This window comes from Limtongia smithiae (assembly GCF_038497785.1).
Source record: "Limtongia smithiae strain NRRL Y-17922 unplaced genomic scaffold V1518scaffold_1, whole genome shotgun sequence".
In the NCBI taxonomy this organism is placed as follows: Eukaryota; Fungi; Ascomycota; class Lipomycetes; order Lipomycetales; family Lipomycetaceae; genus Limtongia; species Limtongia smithiae.
This window is the reverse complement of record NW_027117622.1, coordinates 45,340-62,135: the sequence shown is the minus strand read 5'-3', so window position 1 is coordinate 62,135 and position 16,796 is coordinate 45,340. Positions and strand designations below refer to the sequence as shown.

Sequence of the window (16,796 nt, the reverse complement as noted above, 5' to 3'; positions counted from 1 at the left end):
TCGTGACCTGATCACAACTGATCTGTGACTGGCAGGGCTAGGTGTCACTAAGGTTTCCGGCTGCTAGATAGAGTTTTCAGGGGCCAACGACGTCACGTTCTCCGCCGTTTCCATCGCCAACATCAGCTTCTCCTTTCCCATCGCGCCACCTACGATCCAGGCGACTGCACAATGACAGACCATCATGATCACTCGCATTCGCACTCACACTCACATTCACCGCCACCTGAAGACACGAGCGACGCGCAATCTCTCTATAACCGCATCTATCATGACCAGATCTGGACTATGAACGAGTCCGAACCTGATGCTGGTCGCGACGTGGTAAAGCCCTGGGCTGAGCGCTATGATACCACCAAAATCCTCACAAGCGACGCTGACGAGCAAGTGATTTTACATATTCCATTTACGGGGTTGGTTAAGTTATATTCGATCCTCATCCGCAGCTACTCTGACGACACCGCGCCGCGCACAATCAAGTTGTTCAAGAACAGACCTGATCTCGATTTCTCGGTCGCCTCAGATTTACAACCGAGCGAAACACTTACGCACGTGGAAAATGTGGGCGATATCGTCGAATACCAACTAAAACGTGCTGTGTTCTCAAACGTCGAAAGTCTCACTTTCTTTGTGGAGGACAACTATGATGCGGACGTGACCACGATTCTCTATATCGGTTTGCGCGGCGAATGGAAGCATCTCTCAAGAGAGCCCGTCATTACAATCTACGAAGCTGCCGCAAATCCGCGTGACCACAAGAGCGTAGTGCAAAGCGAAAAATACATATCCGAGTTCAACGACTAATAATCATATGTCATGCGTGTATTCCAATATGTATCTACCGTGTTCTCATTCATACCATGCGTCATGTCCGCGCCCTATGCAGTTACAAGGACAAGTTTTATCAACGAGAAGAAAGTCGTAGCTGGTCATGTGTCCCTCCATCATCCAAATCAAATCAAAATAACAAACAAAAGATCAAGCAAATAAAACTCATTGTCTGGTTAGGTCGTGCATTTCCATATTCTCGTCAGAGCTACTACTGCTGACAATAACAGAGGTAAGCTTCGCCTGCTCCGCCGCGCGCTGCTTTGAAATGGCAACCCAGATCGCAGAGCCGAGGATAATCGTGCTGCCCGCGATATCATTCGCGTCGGGGACCTTGTTCCACACCATTTTCTCAAAGAAGATTGCAAAAAACATCTGCAAGTAAAGCATATTCCCCGCACGGCCCGCTTTTTCGCGCTGCAGGCCTGCGGTCAGAAGGAACTGGAAGCAGAAGCCACAAACGCCGATGAAAATCAGTAAAAACCACTGCCACGCCGTGCGCGGCCACACGAAGCTTAGCGATGGCGAGAATGTGAGCATGACGAAGGACACGATTGTGCACATGACAGCGAAGTAGTTCACAGACATGAGCGGGTGTGCGCGGTTGCCGATGCATCTGATTGCTGTAAACGCGCCCGACGCGCCAACGACGCCCAATAATGACACACCAACTGCGAGCCAGCGCTGGATGACGGTAACGTGGCGCTCGTTGTCATCGCCAGAAGATACCTCGCCGCCTGGCTGCGCGATCAAGATGACACCGCAGAATGAGAGAAGGCCAGCGAAGAGCTCGACTTTGCCAAACGGCTCTTTCAGGAAAATAGAGCACGCAAAACCGGCAACTGTCGGGGTGAGGAAGGAGATCACTGTAGTTTCGGAGAGGGAAAGGTATGCGAGAGAGTAGTAAACGCCATACAGGCCAAAAAATCCGGTAAAGCCGCGTAAAACGAGTAGCCAGCGCACTTCTGGGGGACCAAGTGGTGCGTAAGGCACCTTCTGATAAATCAAAACGGCGGTACAGATGACTGCGGTGATGCTCATGCGCGCAAAAACGATCTGAAGAGCATGAAACGGCGGATTCGTGTCGATCTCCAGTATCCGCGTGAAGAGATTCATTGTACTGCTGAACAGCTGCCCGGACGCAAAGAGCATCAAGCCGAGGTTTGCGTCATACCAATCCAGCAGAGCGCTCTTCACGCGGAAGTACGCGAACCAGAACTTGTTGAACAAACCCCGCCGGCCGCTGGGGATACCGGCGCCGCGGTGGAACTCCGGCACGTCTATGCTGAACCTGTCAGTGCTATTGGCCTCACGATGCTGTGTTGGGATCGGGCGCCCGTCGGACACGACGACGCTCTTCTTGTACACGCTGTCGGAGGAGTCGGACTCGAACTCGTTGGTGGAGTAGATGATTGTAGAATTGTCGCTGCTGGTGGAGAAGCGCGGGGAGTCAGTATCAAGGGGAAGTTTCGAGTATTTTGCGGAAGGGTTGGCCATGGTGGATGGGGGTGGCTGGCTGATGGGGCTGCGAAGAGAAGGCGCGATGAGGCGCGAAGAGGCGTGGAGAGTCCGTCTGGAGAATCAGCGTATGAAGGAGTAGTAGGAGTAGAGTGAACAGTGTGAAGAACACACCTATCGGCGTGAATGGGAAAGAGCTGGAAAGAGGAAACGAGAAGAAGAGAGCGCTTGCGCGGATAAGGAACACTTTGTCCAGGAACAGCAAATTGATTCAGGGTCCCGACCTCATCGCGCTCCGATCTCGATTACCAGTCCTCTTCTTTATTTACACTGCTGTATATAGTATATATGTTTATTTAGTATTCTGCCTATTTTATCCACTTCTCCTCTCTCTCCACCCTGTCCGCCGTAGACGAAGTAAAAGCGTTAAACACGGAGTAATTCTCCGGAAAAGCACGACGGCGGCAATCCCACGTGACACCACAAGCCCCATTGCTGATGTCTTCGCCGACGCCTGTCATTCACGCGTCACCTCACTTGCAACTAAGATCGACTTCACAATCACAGCCATGCTTCCTCGCAGAATGCCCGCCTTAATTGGACGTGGTTGCCATATTACTCTGCGGAGCGCATGGCGGTCAAGGATGTTCTCCACCGCTCAGACCCCCCCTCCCCCGGCGAGCGAGCATGAAGTTCACACGCCAAAGCCGCTTTCTCCGCATGTACGTTGTTCATCGCCGGCACTGCTATTATGACTGCTCTTGCTGTTGATCTACTCGGACAATGCGCTAATTTCTGTAGGTCGCGTTCTACATCTCCTTCGGTAGGCCGATGGCCAGCATTCTCGCCATCACAGCGACGACTTACGTCAGTCTCTACTTTATCAAGCGCAAGCTTCTCACGGACGAGGTCCACGACAGTGAGGGTACGTTTGCACTTCACTAACGAATACTGCGCGATGATTGACTAACGAAAGTAGTCGAGGCGGCGATAGCGGCGGGTCAAGGCACGACGACGGCATGAGCACATCATACTCCGGCGCGCATTGTAATATAGCGAACTGTCGAATACCACAATTGTACATATCAAATACACATCCACATTAGCTGGTAGAAGCTTTCTACAGTAGATATCGAGCCATAAGACCCTTGTTATACGGTCTATCCTATCGGTGGGATAGAAATCACGTGAAGATTGTCCCACCCGGGGTATCGCGACGACTCGCGACAAATCTCATCTCGGATCACCGAACAACCACCCACCACCCGCGTCTCGCTTCTCTCCCTTCATGCATACTAACCTCTTTTGATAATATGCAGCAATGCAGTCGGGAGCAGGCGCGTGCACCAGCGTGAGTAGGAGCACAAGCCCGGCCCTGCGAATCAACTCGTCGCGCAGGCGCAAACGCGCCCCTGAGGCTGTTCGCCTCAACGCCGGCCTCACCGTTGACGAGCTCGTTCGGAGCGACCCCGAGCATTTTATTGCGGTTGAGAGGATTGATGCGCGTGATTTTGATTTTGGCAAGGACGAGAAGTTTATGCCGCAGTTGTACGACATGTTGTTGGATAAGAAGTTGCCAGTCGTGGTTGATCACTGGCAGGACTCGCCGGCGTGGGACACGAAGTTACTGTCTAAGGACTGGGTTTTTGAGAACAAGCTGGATTTGTGTATGTGTAATATACTTCGCTTTGACGTGGTGATGCTAATCGCGCTAGCTATCGTGCTGCGAAATATCGATAGTCTCTCGGATTACCCATGCACGGCCAAAGACTACTTCGACTACCTTGACAAGTACCGTGAGAGCAAAGGCACCATCGATAGGTACATGTCCCCGTGCAGCTCCCTCTGTTCAGCGCTAATACACGCAGACTCTACGCCAAAGACCTCAGCTGTTTCCCCGAGTGGAACTCTGCGATCCAAGAAATCCTCCCTTCAAACTTGCACAGCCTCTCCGAGACCGATCTCCTCAGCTCGCTACCCGCCGGCTTCCGCGCGGAAAACGAGTTGATCTACTTTGGGTGCGACGGCACCTACACGCCAGCTCATAAGGACATGTGCGCCACAATAGGACAAAACATCATGGTCGACGCCTCGGCTTATGCCTCCTCACTCTGGTTTATGTTCGCCCCGGCAGACCGCCACCGCGTCAAAAACTACCTCGCGTCGCTGGGCTGGAATGTGGATCAGGAGTCGCATTTTTTGTCGATAGGTGAGCTCAAAAACGCGCCGTTTTCGGTGTACGTTGCTGAGCAGAAGCTGGGCGATATGTTTTTTATCCCGTCACTGAGCATACACCAAGTATACAACCGCGGGGAGTACTCGATAAAGCTTGCGTGGAGTAGGATCACGGTGGATACCTTGGAACTTGCGATTAACGAGTGCTTGCCGGCGTACCGACTGATACGACGCGATGAGACCTACAAGACAAAGGCGATTATCTACGACACCCTGCGCAAAATGGTCGTCGATCTGGCAAGTACACACGATAAGCGCGCGCTATCCACCACCGGCACACGCCTCGGCGAGTTCGAACGATTATTCCGACTGCTTGCAAAATTCCTCGTCGAGGAGCACTGTTCTAACCCCCTTGCCACGCCATTCACACGCAGCGACACCGCGGATCAGTACCTCGTGACCTGCTCGTACTGCCGTGCTGATATCTTCAACCGGTTTCTCACATGCTCGGACTGCAAATTGGAGGAAGACGGGTACGAGAATTGCTTTGACGTGTGCCTTGACTGCTACGCACGCGGAAGGTCGTGCAGGTGCAATGGTCAGAGTATGAAGTTTGTTGAGCAACTTGACTGGGAGGAGCTTCAGACGGAATACGACACCATTCGGAACGCGATCATCAAGTTCAGAGGCGGCGATCCATCAAGTGACGTCGATCTACCGCAGAAATTTGCTGAAGAAGTTGCGCTCCTAGACCGCAAAACCACCGCAGACGTATGCTGCTTCCTCCTCGCGCAACGACCACTCGTCTCCTCCTTCGACGCCGCACGCCACACCGACACAAACCTCCTCGAACCCACCACCATTGTATCATGCCATTTGTGCCATAAACCGCACTCTACTTGGGAAGTCTCACTGTGTTCGTACTGCCGCAAAGCTTACTGCTACTCCGTGCTCCTCCGCGCAATGGACCAGGATCCTTTTTCGGTCATGGCGAGCCATAGATGGAAATGCCCGATATGCTGCGGCAACTGTCCGTGCTCGAACTGCGTGCGCAGCGGCAAGACGCGGTGTCCGTACGTGGGCGACGCCTTGAATGTGGACGTCGATTTCCGGATCAACGACGACGTGCGTGCGAAAGAGTGGTTAATCCGTGGCACCGCGTCGAATAAATACTGGGGCGACAGGCGCATGCAGCTGCAGAAACAACTAGAAACGGAGGAAATCGCCGCCGGAACGCGGGAGGCAAAATGGAAGCGACGCAGCAGGAGCAGGAGAGGCAACACCGCTAGCTTCGCCAAAAGGGCGAGATCAGAGACGGAAAGCGCGCGGACGAAGTCGGTACTGCCGGCGACTATTGCGTCCGCAGTGAAAATTGCGGTGCTCGTGCCGGTCACGGAGTGCAGCAGCATGTACCCCATCATCACAAGCGATTACCTCGTAGAGTATACACAGACGGTGAAGCAGACGGAGACGAGTTGATTAATTTGGACGTGGCGTTTGGTTTTGCCGGAGGATGTGGGTAAGGAGACCGTGCGTCGACACGGCGTCAAAAATATGGCGCAAGTACGCTACGCACATTTTGGAAAGATAGTGTAAAACATATATGGGATAATTTGGCGGCAAGAATTGATAGGTTGCGGGAACATCAGTCCGCGTGCGGCTCGGGCGTAGTGCAGTGACATCTACCGAGTACCGGGACAGCGTCCCTGCAGCTCGTTCACGAGGTCGACGCGGGGCCGCTGCAAGTAGCTGGCGTCAGGAATGCCGTCATTGTTCTCTAACTCAGGTCTCGGTGTGTTTCGAGCGTCTATCAGCAGTGGTCATTGGTGTATGTATCTACGGATGAAATCTGTAAACGCGAGTGCTTGCTATTTTGGGAAGCCTCGTGGACCTGTGGAGTCGGTGCGTGTTAGTGCACAAGGACACGCGTAAGCGCGATCTGCGACCGAGAGGCGACGCGACGCGATGCCGCGTGGCCATTGCGCGTATCTTTTTTTGGACACGGAGAGTTTTAACCGCACAAGGCGGGGGGAATAGAAGGGGAGGGGTTCACACGGACCCTTGTGACCTTGTCCCGCGTAACGATGATCGCGCTACGTCGCCGATCCCCCCGACTTCCGCATCAACAGCTGTTCAAATCTTTGAAGCTCCGCATGGGATGAACTGGTGAAGAGAGAAGATGGAAATGTGAGAAGTCACGGCGTGATCAGCGAGACCCTTTGGGGCCATGACGTCAGCGTGCGGCGCAAGAGGACACGCGGCCGGCCACGTACACGACGCGTGGATCTTCTTCCCGCCGCCCTTATATCCTCGTCCGTCCCTCTTCTTCCTCCTCATACCCTCCAGCTACAGTCCACAATGTCAATTGCAACTTCAGCACCTTGCCGTCCAATCCCGGCCTCATCCACACCCCGCTCCTCGCGCCGGCATCACTCCTCCTCCTCATCATCCCAACGCGCTGGACCTTCCAAATCGAGCACCCCTGCACCCGTCGCCGCGCCGCTGGTGGAAGAAGAACGCTACCCCTCCGTCCCGCCGCCGCCGTACTCAAAGCACAAAGACACCACGCCGGCCACCTCCACTTCGCGCAAGAAACATCGTCATCGCAAGGCCGGTCCGCCCACCGACTGGATCGACAAAATGGATCCTACGTCCCCTGTATTTTGTTTCCACCACGAAGGGCCGTACGACCCCGCGGCGAAATATCGGAATAAAGGACCTAACGCCCCCGTCAAGGCACTTAACGAGACAAGTGCGATAGGACTGAAGCTTCCACGGACGATGTCTCCATCCACGGTCGCTGGCGCATCGCGTGCGGTCGCGCCACAACGCAGCCGGCCGACATGCTCCACTCGCGTCGCGTCGTCGTCGGCATCGGTCGCGTCTTCAGCGATGGTGCTTCATAAGCCGGCTAAAACGCCGGTGCTTCCGCTGAATCCAACTGCCGCAGACGCATTGAACCCCGCGCTCTCAGCGCAATGGCCTGGTGCTGAATTCGCGGTCGCTCCGGCGTCGTCGCGGCGGGAGCAACAACGGAATGGCGGAATTTCGGATTGGCTTCGACGACATCTTTGAATCATGTTCGTGGCTGCGGCGTTACTTTTTTCTTAGGTGTTGACGGAGTTGAAAATACGGAGTTACAGGGACCATTCGTTTTATTGACGTTCGTAAGTATGCAGACCCAAAATATTCGCAACTTAAATACCAATTCATATTGAACTCATCAAATCCAAACGCCAAAAAAATCATGCGCCCACTATTCCCTACCACAACGATGTAGCACAGTGCGACAACCGACAATGATTCAACACCTCATTCTCATTCCCATCCACATACGAAACATCTCGCTCCACGATGGTCAACGCTACGTTCAAATTCTGCAATCCCTCGATCGCGGCTTTCGTAAGTTGATCCCACGACATCGTCAACCGCCGAATTCGTATGGGCTCGTTCACAACCGCCACCACTGCTGCATTCGCAGTCTCGAAACTGCGCCCGGTTATCAACGCTGAAATCCCCGCGTGCGTCGCTGCCGTGCATGATACGTCCAACTCCAATAAATCATCCAACATCGAAAACGTGTCCAACGTACGATTCGTAACAGTGTTATTACAGCCCACATTCAAGATCTTCAAATTCGGAAACCGATGCACGATTAACTCGGCGACTGTGAATATGGTCGGCAGGATATCGAACCCGTATAACGCATGGTACTTGACAAAGTCGGATGCGGTTTCGGGTAATGGCGCCATGAAGTCTATGGTGCGGCAGCCGTGTAGATTTAGCGAGGTGAGGTTATCACCGTTGCACCGCGCAAGACCGTCGAAGATCTTACTTATCGGCGCTGTCGACCGCGCAAGCGACACTTCTCGCACGCCGATATATTCATCCGGGATATTGACCAGAAAATACCCATCACCCTCGCTTGTGAGCACGTCGTCGTAATACTGCGTCGCGCGAAACGTTTTACAACTGCGCACACACAAATCTGGGCAACAGTCAAGTTTAATCACTTCACACGTTGGCGGCAAAAATGGCATCGCGCGAAGTGACGAGTAGCTCAGATTCAGCACTCGTAATTCTGGCGTCAGCGTACGCAGCATTAACCGCAAACATGCGCGATTCCGCGTCCACATATCCATCGTGATCTGCCGAGTATTCACATTCACGCAATGAAACTCCTCCAAACCGGGAAGTAGTTGCAATACTTTGAGTAAACTCGCTTGCGAAATAATAGTCGGTTTCTGGCTCTGCGTATAAGGAAACCGTGGTTCGTTGGAAACGCACCCGAGCTTGAGCACCTTGAGCTGCGGTTGCCGGTTGTATATGATATCTTCCTTCAAAAACACGATCTCTTCGTCTGCGTGGATGACCTGATGTGCCGCGTAGCACTCGAGCACACGTAACCGCGGGAGTCCCCCCCGTGCGAGGAAATTCACGACATCGGGCGCGTTCTCAATACGCACCCTTAGTTCCTCGACTTGCGGGAACAGGCTCCAACTGAACTGCGCTTGCAGGTATCCAATCCAAGTAAACAACGACGTCGACGTGTTTATCCTCAACGACCGCACATGCTTCAAATCCAAACATTCATCGTCCGTCGCGGTGATCCCGAAGAAGACGAGTTTCATGCATTTCTCTTTATCCGCGACCGCAAGTGCGCCGAGGGAAATGTCGGTCACACAGTGTTGGCATGATTTCAGAATATTGTATAATCGTATGTATGTGATTGGGCCGGGATACCGCTCGAGATCGAGATGCTCGAGGGTCTCGGTGCAACAATTCCGAATTGCGCTGGACCACGCGTGACATACACGCATCATTTCATACCGTTGGGATAGCGGTATGTACGCGAGTATCTCAAGTAAAATTTCCTCGGGAAAGCGGAGAATGATATCCGACGGCGGTGTAAGCGAGTCCGGCACCAGTATGGGGGTGGTCTGCCGACGTAATTGTGCAAAAGTGAGATAACTCGTCAATGCGGGATAATATTCGTCACCGCTCGCCGCCATCTTCGTTCCCCTCTCGCACACGAATTCCGCGCTAGCGGGGTCTTGTTGCGCGTCGAAGAACTGTGCAGCAATGATATACGACTACGTACACATTAGCTCTGCGCTTGCTCGGCATGGAAATATGACATACCCGCGCCAATGTCGGAAAGCTGAACATCAATTGCAACGCATCCTGCCTCGCAAACTCGTGTGCGCCCAATTTGACCGCCGCGAGATGGCGCTTGTATATAAACTCGAAGGTATCCGCGACTGGCAACGAGAACTTGATCACATCCAGCGCCTATACTCCTATCATCAGTCCCCCATTCTTTCTCCCTCGAATACACGTGAACACACATACATTAGTATAGCACGCGTACGCACTCCGAAAATACCGCCGCCGCACAAATTTATCCCCCAATCTGTGCAGGCGCTCGAGGTCGTGTCGACTTGAGCCGGCGAGTTCTCTGTGCCAGTCCACATCGAGCTCGAGTTCGGGGATGCACTGTGCGGCGCGGAGGCTGTCGCGGTGGGTAGACGTGTCGGCACAGCTGTCGGGGAGCAACGGCGAGATCATTGTCCTGAGGGCTGGGGAGTGGGTGAGGTTATGAGTTAGCTGACGAGGGCATCACAGCTGTGGTGGACATCCAAAGTCCCAAGGACTCTTCAAGTCCCAAAGCACGAACTTCCCCGCATCCTCAGATTAACCGTCCGTGCGATGAGCTCGAGGTCATAACAAAGCAGTCTATGGCTTGCGAAGACTACGCTCTTGAATACGTAGACGATTAGACATTGAGATATGATACAGCATCTATAAACCCCCCCACCCCCCCTCGTATATGATCGTTACCAAATCATTATCCCCCCAAAATCCACTCATTAGCTATCACATCATTAACAAAAAAATTCACAAAATTGGTTATATAGTCAGCTATGAGATAGTATGTTACAAGCTGTGCGCGCGGTGTGTGAGATGAGGCCAAGATATCGCGCACAGATGCCGTGTGTACGTTCCTGCCTATTAATCCTCTGGTGGAACTTCGAGACCGGGCACGATTTGAGACTCGTCCAGGCTCTGGGGTTCTGCGGGGGTTAGTAGAGATACGGAGAGGAAATAGGGGAGACTTACCATCGGCGGCAAGAGGGTCGCAGCCGGACGCGGCGCGCATTGCACGGATTCTGTCCAACTTCCACCCCGAAATCCAAAGCTTGCTGTCATCAAACAAGTCGTCCTCCCACCGGATAACTCTGCGTCCCAGACGTACGCTCCGGCTGAGGCCGCAGAAGCCAATGTTGTATCTATACCCCACGCACTCGTCCCACTCGTCGCACTTTGCCCTGCACTTCTCCAACGATTCGTACGCGTCATCGCGGAAGGCTTTTGGCTTCGTCGCGGAGTACTCACGGTCGTTTGACCGGTTATCCCAGTCCTGTTTCTCGTCCTCAAGCCAGGCATGCATAAACTTGTGGTACACGTCCACGTAGCGGATGTACTCATCCTTGTGGTGGGTCGCCTTGAACTCCTGCTCGAACTCGTAGATCTTCTGGATATCCTGCGGGGAAATGTGGTGAAAGCTCATGATTGGACTGCACCAGTTGTCCTGGTTGCCAAACACAAGCCACTCAGGCTCGCCTTGGAACTTCCACTTTGCGTAAGGGTACACGCCGTCGCCCTCTGCTATCTTGACGCCGAGCTTGTAGAACGCGCGGGCGACCATGTGGTCGCCGCAGCAGTCGCGAATGGTCTCCTTGTCCCAGCGCTTGTACAGATCCGGGTCCTGGCCGAACGTGCGCAGCATCGTTCCACGAGAAATGACCACGCCGGAGCCGCCGTGGCCGAAACGGATAGGCGGGTTGCCGACTGGGGAACCCATGTACAGCGCGTGGCGGTAGTTGAGCGTCTTGAGCCACGCCATCAGCGGTGTCCACAGGATATACGAGTCGGCGTCCATGAAGATGTACCACTTTGCGTTGGGGTTGACGCTCCACGCGTGCTGCAGCATGGGCAAGTTCTTGTACTTGTCCAGCTCCCAGCCCTTTTTGTTCTTTGCGATACCCCAGTGGTCCTGCGGGAGCACGTTGGAGTGGTGCTCCAGCATCTCCTGCTGGATTCGCCACAGCTCAAAGTCATCTGTAGACTTGAGGGCTGCCGACACGTTCTGCAGCGCGTCGACGACCTGATGGTTCGCAATCGTCTCGGCCATGTCAGAGTACACCTGGAAAAACGGGACCTGCTTAAACGTCGTCTGGAAATGAATCGGCAGCCGCTTCCACAGCACCGTGGCGCCGGTCTTGACCATCAGAAACACGTCCTCGATGCCTTCTGGATAGTCAGGGTTGAACAGGTCAGGGTTTCCAATGACCGCCTGTGGTAAGCTCTCGCGGGCCACGCCGTGCGGGTCGGGGGACGACCATGAGTAGAAGGATTGCACTTTATTTGGGCCGAGGGAGTGCACGAACATGAGAACGAATGTGGCGAAGACCGCTACGGCGAACAGGGTCACCATACGGCGGTTGACGGGGAGTCCTGCACGCAAGTTAGCTAGGTTTCGCAGGTATAGATAGACTTAGAGAGGGAAGAAGTTACCGTTGCTGGACGCGGATATCTGGGACAGGCTTAGGAGCCGAGCATTGCGAAATTTGCCCGACATGGCGCGTGTGAGCAGCGAACGGCACGTCGCGTGAGATAGAGGCAGGAGTGGCAGCGACTGGCGTGGGGCGGCGGTGGGGAACACGAAGCGATAGGAGCCGTGTGTGCGCGTGTTCGAAGAGGCTTTAATCCAGGAAACCGCGCACGCGAATGATATGAAGACGAGCCAGTATGGCAGTATGCGCGACGGGGTATGCGAGAAGGAGCAGGAAGAGAGAACAGTTCATGGGAAGTCAGAGAAGCAGCACACCGCCGCATGCCGGAGCGGGTGGAACACCGCGCCATCGCTGACCGCATCTTCTGGTTGAGCGCGAGCTCATTGGCAAGGAGGGGGCGGAGGGCCCGTTCCTCAGCCTTGATAGCACCGCCAACTCTGATAGAATCCCCGGCAAGCGTGCGGCGCGGGTCGCTCTCCCGCGCCGGGTCGCGCAAATGGTTGGCGTCTGCTGTGCGAACAACCGCGGGCCCTGCTGAACTTGGTGCGCCGCACGCGGCAGCTATGCCTGAAACAGGACAGCACAGGACGGACCCGATTCGCCACCAAGATGCATGCGGCTGTGCCCGCTGGACCCGGCCGTCGATGCTGATGCTTAACTTCGAGTCGTCGCCGCCGCCGCCGGCTGTCTTGCTGTTTAGCCGTACATCTACGCGCGGTCTAGAAGACCGCTACCTCTGTCCATCATGTGCTCGCATGCATCGCCGATTTCGTCGCATCCTATCCTCCTTTGTCGCATGCCCCTCGTTGCGTCTTGAAGCTCGTCCTGCTCCATCTACCCCGGCGGTGCGATCGGCAACTAGCTTGTGAATGCGCGACCCGACCTTGATTGCCGCGCGCGGCATAAATCCTTTGTTTATCAGCCCTGCGGTCTCACAAGATTTGACAAGCAATTGCCGACCAGCAATCGCTGCTGTCTGATCAGCTCCCACGCGGCCCCGCTTATATTCTTACCTGACGCCCTTTACATCCTCGCTGCCCTTGTCTCCGTCGCCGTCCCGTCGTGTTTACTCGCCAGCGTCGTGCCTGAGAGGGAGGTGTCCATCACATGCGGCTGATCCGCTGCCACTGTTCCATCTGCCACTATGGACCTCCCGAGACCCCCCCCCCCCCCTAAGCAGTACCCGCCAACGATGTCTTCTGCGACGCCAACCACGGGCGATCGGGCGGGCACGAACTTCGCCAATATGCGCTCAGCGACCGCTCCAAGGGACCGCTGCTGCTGCTGACTTTACCCCCAGACCTATGTGCCACTCCCTCCCTGGGCTAGTGCTGACACTTCGCGCTGGACCGCTTTGACTACGCGCTACCAGAGTACCGAGTTGCGGGGCCGCGGTCCGCAGGTTCGCGTATCTTTGCGGCCATTTTGGATTTTTGGTGTGCATTGGTCGCGCCTGGAACCAGGAGGTAATGCCTGTTCAGTCGTGCTTGTGTTGGCTGAGGACGTTCTAGTCGCGGGTATAGGCACGACAGGAAGTCGGCAGCTGCGGCATTCTGCGATGCTGGAAGCGCGTGTTGGCTTAACGCGTGGAGCTGGGAGCCGGGCACGGCGGTTAGCGAATGTTTTATGAGCTCGCTTCTCCTTTATCCCCGCCGTCAGCCGTTCTGATCATTCATACGCTCTTGATCTCTCCAGCTTTGCGCTGGAATAGCTATTCATGGGCAGTCGTGTGCACGTGTGAGACTGCGGGCAGCTGGAACTTGCGCAGACATACGAGCTCTGCGATGTCTCAGCTTGGACGACTGACTGCGCCATCATCGAGAGTCGAGAAGGCATACACATTTCGCCCTTTTCGCGCCCTCATTAGCAGCCATCAGCTACCACAACACGTCTACCGCTGTTGTGTTGCTACCACGCGGTGCCAACACACGTCCTCTCCTCTATTGGTTCCGCGACCGGCGCGTGGATGTGTCTAAACTGGGAGCACGCACCAAGCGCACACATGCGACGCATCGTACCGCAGATGCCCGCTTCTTTAGCCGCTGGTGCGTCGGAGACGGAGCTGTGGATGCCGCGGGAGTGGAAGCTGGAGTGGGATGATCACGAATTCCTGCGCAGTCCAACAAGTCCCAACACGCGTTAGCTGAAGCGGGACACCACCGCGATGTACGCAACACCTGCGCACGCAGACGAGAGCAGTACTCCTGCACACGCCGCCGTGCGTCCACGCAGAGAAGAGAAAACCCTCACAAAGAGGACAGAGAACAGCCGGCGAAGATGGGCATCGCGGGGCCACTGTGCCCGCGGTGTGGGAGTTAACCCCGCGCTGTCCGCGTAGAATGCGGCGCATCTCCGCGCGCATTACCCCCCCAATCACTGGCTACAGGCGTGCTGTAACCCGGAAATGCCTACTTAACTACGAGTCCGGTACCGGTACTGTCGCACCTGCTCTAGACATCGCGAAGTGTGTTGGCGCGTATGCGTAGTGTGCGACGGGCAAATGCGATGCGCGTGACGCATGAGCCGGAGTGCTGGGATTTGCGAGTTGCGATCTGCGAGCACAAACTACTCCAGCGGGCGGCGGTGTGGGAGAGAGGATGTGATGTAACATCGCCGCAGACGAGGCAGAGAGGACAGCTGGCAACCGCGGCGTCTAAACGCCGTCGCGCTCCTCGCGTCGGCGCCAGCAGCGTCGCCACGGGCCGCGTGAAGCAACGGACGGTCGGCGTCGCCGCGACGCGGGAAGGGGAGTGAGCGACAGAGCGTGGAGGTTGACGGGCGCCACTGGTGGACTTAGCGGGCGTGCAAATGAAATGCTTATGACACTGCCCACAGTCTGCACCCCGCGTATGCATCCACTGGTGAGTCCGTAGACCCCGTCGAGTCATGCTGCATGACACATCTGTCGAGACCCGAGAGAGGGTTGATCTCGGTGCACAGTCCCAGGCCGCCTGCGGCCGGTGAGACTTCTAAGCGAGGCGCTTCTCCTCGTGCCGTGGATCGCGAACCGCGGCCACGTCGCGCACACCGCGCGCCAGCTCGCGACGCGCCAACAGCGCACAACCCGTGGCAGCTCCAAAATGCGGGGAAGCCAGCGCACCTAATTAATCCGCCGCCAGGGGCCCAGCTTCACCGCGCTGGATCGACGGATTTTACGCCGGCGCCGGCGCCGGCGCCGCAAGCCACAAAACGCCACTCCCGCAGTTGGCAGCTCTCCGCGCTTGTCACCCGCCCACGCGGGCTGTTACTCGTCCACGGTCCGTTCCCATTCTCCGCTGCTACACCGTCAAGAGGGCTAGAGCCGCGCGCTTCCTCACGCCATGTCGCAGTCCGCTTTTCCGTGCCCGTGGACTCTAGGCCACTGCAGCGCGCAGCAGTGCGAGGAGCCAGGCAGGTTCTTCAGCGGCGGGCTGTGTACACGTCGTCGCGTGTGGTCCGGGTTTGCGCTGCGCTGATAGCCACACCGCCTCCGTTCCGGCCGCGGGTCGCACCGCGCGACCCGCGGGCGTAAAAGTGCGTACAGCCCTTGTTGCAGAGCGCGCAGTGCGCGGGGTGTGTCCTCCACCGCGGAAAAATGTTTGCGGGAAGGGGGGCCGCCCGAAACGGCAGTAGGAGGGCCAAGAACGGGAGCCTCCTTCCCAATTCAGCAAGCAGCGTCGACACGTGGCGACGGCCGCTCCGGCGGACGGACGCTGTTCAAAGAGGCAACGCGATGCGGAAAGTTTTGCGTGGTCGCGGGCCAGAGAGACCGAGCGTACGGCACGGGAGAAAAAAAAAAATTGCAGCGTGGCGGCGTTAGCGCGATGGGGTATTTATAGAGGCTGCTGCACTGACCAGAGCAGAGACCCACGTTTCTTTGGCGACGCGTCGGCCGAGGCGCTCTGCGCTCGATGCACGGAAGAGACCCGAACTGCAGACTGCGAGGGTCTCCGTGCCCCTGCGCTACGGAGTGCCCTGCGGCAGGGCCGGCGCGGGAGGACGGGCGATGGGCGGGCCGCGATCGTTGCTGCGGGACGAGTGGGCGCACATGGCGGCCGGGGGCCTTGCGGGCTGAGAGGCCTGGAGGATGGACGCGGTCGTGACGACGGCCGCAGCCTACAGGAGAAGCAGTCGGAGCAGCGTGCAGCTCGACCAGGGCTTGGAGCCGGGGAGCACTGCGTCTTCGCTATTCGCGCCTTCAGGACACAGCGGCCGCACCTTGCTGGCTGGCGTCGCATCCAGAGTCGCCAGGTCATTTGTAATCCCGTGCACATCTCCTAACACGGCAACCTCTCAGGGTCCCCGGTGCTCTCGGAGCGCCCGACGCGCGCACCACCGCACGCCCACGCCGACTCCGCGCGCGGGCTTCTCCATTTGGCCGGTGGGCGGCGCGCGCGCATTGCCTAAACGGGCCTGCGGCACTTTTCTACCGCATCGGGGGGCCCGCCGCGGCGGAGCGGATATAGTGAAGCAGAGAGCGCCTCACGGGGAGCGAAATAGGGGGTGTCCGTTACCTGTGGAGAAGGCCCCCTGGATGGCAGCGCCGGAGGGGGCGCCTTTAAGCTCCGCGCAAGCGTTGCGACGCTAGGCTCGAGTAAGCAAGTTGTGCCTAGACGGCGCTCAGGGGGTGCTCAGTTCGCTTCTTCCCCGCTGAATGCGCGTCGCGGCGGGACGCGCTCACAGCGCGCAGTCCTGCGTGTGCTCGCGATCGCTGGAGGCTGCATAGTGAGCGAGGAAGACGGGGGCATCTGTCGCGGCACAGCGCCTAACGTCGGCGCG

General features: G+C 56.5%; 6 protein-coding genes across 6 annotated transcripts; 3 read left to right on the top strand and 3 right to left on the bottom strand.

Annotated features, from left to right (window-relative positions):
- Positions 1-138: 138 nt before the first annotated feature.
- On the top strand, positions 139-1,004 carry V1518DRAFT_408083 (galactose-binding domain-like protein). The gene has a single exon (XM_066902039.1). The coding sequence runs from the start codon at positions 172-174 to the stop codon at positions 802-804; it is 633 nt and encodes a 210-aa protein (XP_066761652.1). The 5' UTR covers positions 139-171; the 3' UTR covers positions 805-1,004.
- On the bottom strand, positions 805-2,525 carry V1518DRAFT_408081 (uncharacterized protein). Its single transcript, XM_066902038.1, has 2 exons — positions 2,461-2,525; positions 805-2,401 (listed from the first exon to the last, which is right to left on the bottom strand). Exon 2 carries the CDS (start codon positions 2,323-2,325, stop codon positions 994-996), a length of 1,332 nt encoding a protein of 443 aa, XP_066761651.1. The 5' UTR covers positions 2,326-2,401; positions 2,461-2,525; the 3' UTR covers positions 805-993.
- Positions 2,526-3,532: 1,007 nt separating this feature from the next.
- Positions 3,533-6,121, top strand: V1518DRAFT_408076 (putative JmjC domain protein). The gene is made up of 3 exons (XM_066902037.1): positions 3,533-3,953; positions 4,002-4,107; positions 4,155-6,121. Exons 1-3 carry the CDS (start codon positions 3,608-3,610, stop codon positions 5,938-5,940), a joined length of 2,238 nt encoding a protein of 745 aa, XP_066761650.1. The 5' UTR covers positions 3,533-3,607; the 3' UTR covers positions 5,941-6,121.
- A 421-nt stretch (positions 6,122-6,542) lies between these two features.
- On the top strand, positions 6,543-7,689 carry V1518DRAFT_408073 (uncharacterized protein). Its single transcript, XM_066902036.1, has one exon. The coding sequence runs from the start codon at positions 6,820-6,822 to the stop codon at positions 7,534-7,536; it is 717 nt and encodes a 238-aa protein (XP_066761649.1). The 5' UTR covers positions 6,543-6,819; the 3' UTR covers positions 7,537-7,689.
- Positions 7,599-10,089, bottom strand: V1518DRAFT_408072 (uncharacterized protein). Its single transcript, XM_066902035.1, has 3 exons — positions 9,814-10,089; positions 9,604-9,753; positions 7,599-9,554 (listed from the first exon to the last, which is right to left on the bottom strand). Exons 1-3 carry the CDS (start codon positions 10,027-10,029, stop codon positions 7,725-7,727), a joined length of 2,196 nt encoding a protein of 731 aa, XP_066761648.1. The 5' UTR covers positions 10,030-10,089; the 3' UTR covers positions 7,599-7,724.
- A 205-nt stretch (positions 10,090-10,294) lies between these two features.
- V1518DRAFT_408069 (uncharacterized protein) lies at positions 10,295-12,529 on the bottom strand. Its single transcript, XM_066902034.1, has 3 exons — positions 12,040-12,529; positions 10,582-11,979; positions 10,295-10,535 (listed from the first exon to the last, which is right to left on the bottom strand). Exons 1-3 carry the CDS (start codon positions 12,101-12,103, stop codon positions 10,474-10,476), a joined length of 1,524 nt encoding a protein of 507 aa, XP_066761647.1. The 5' UTR covers positions 12,104-12,529; the 3' UTR covers positions 10,295-10,473.
- Positions 12,530-16,796: the final 4,267 nt, after the last annotated feature.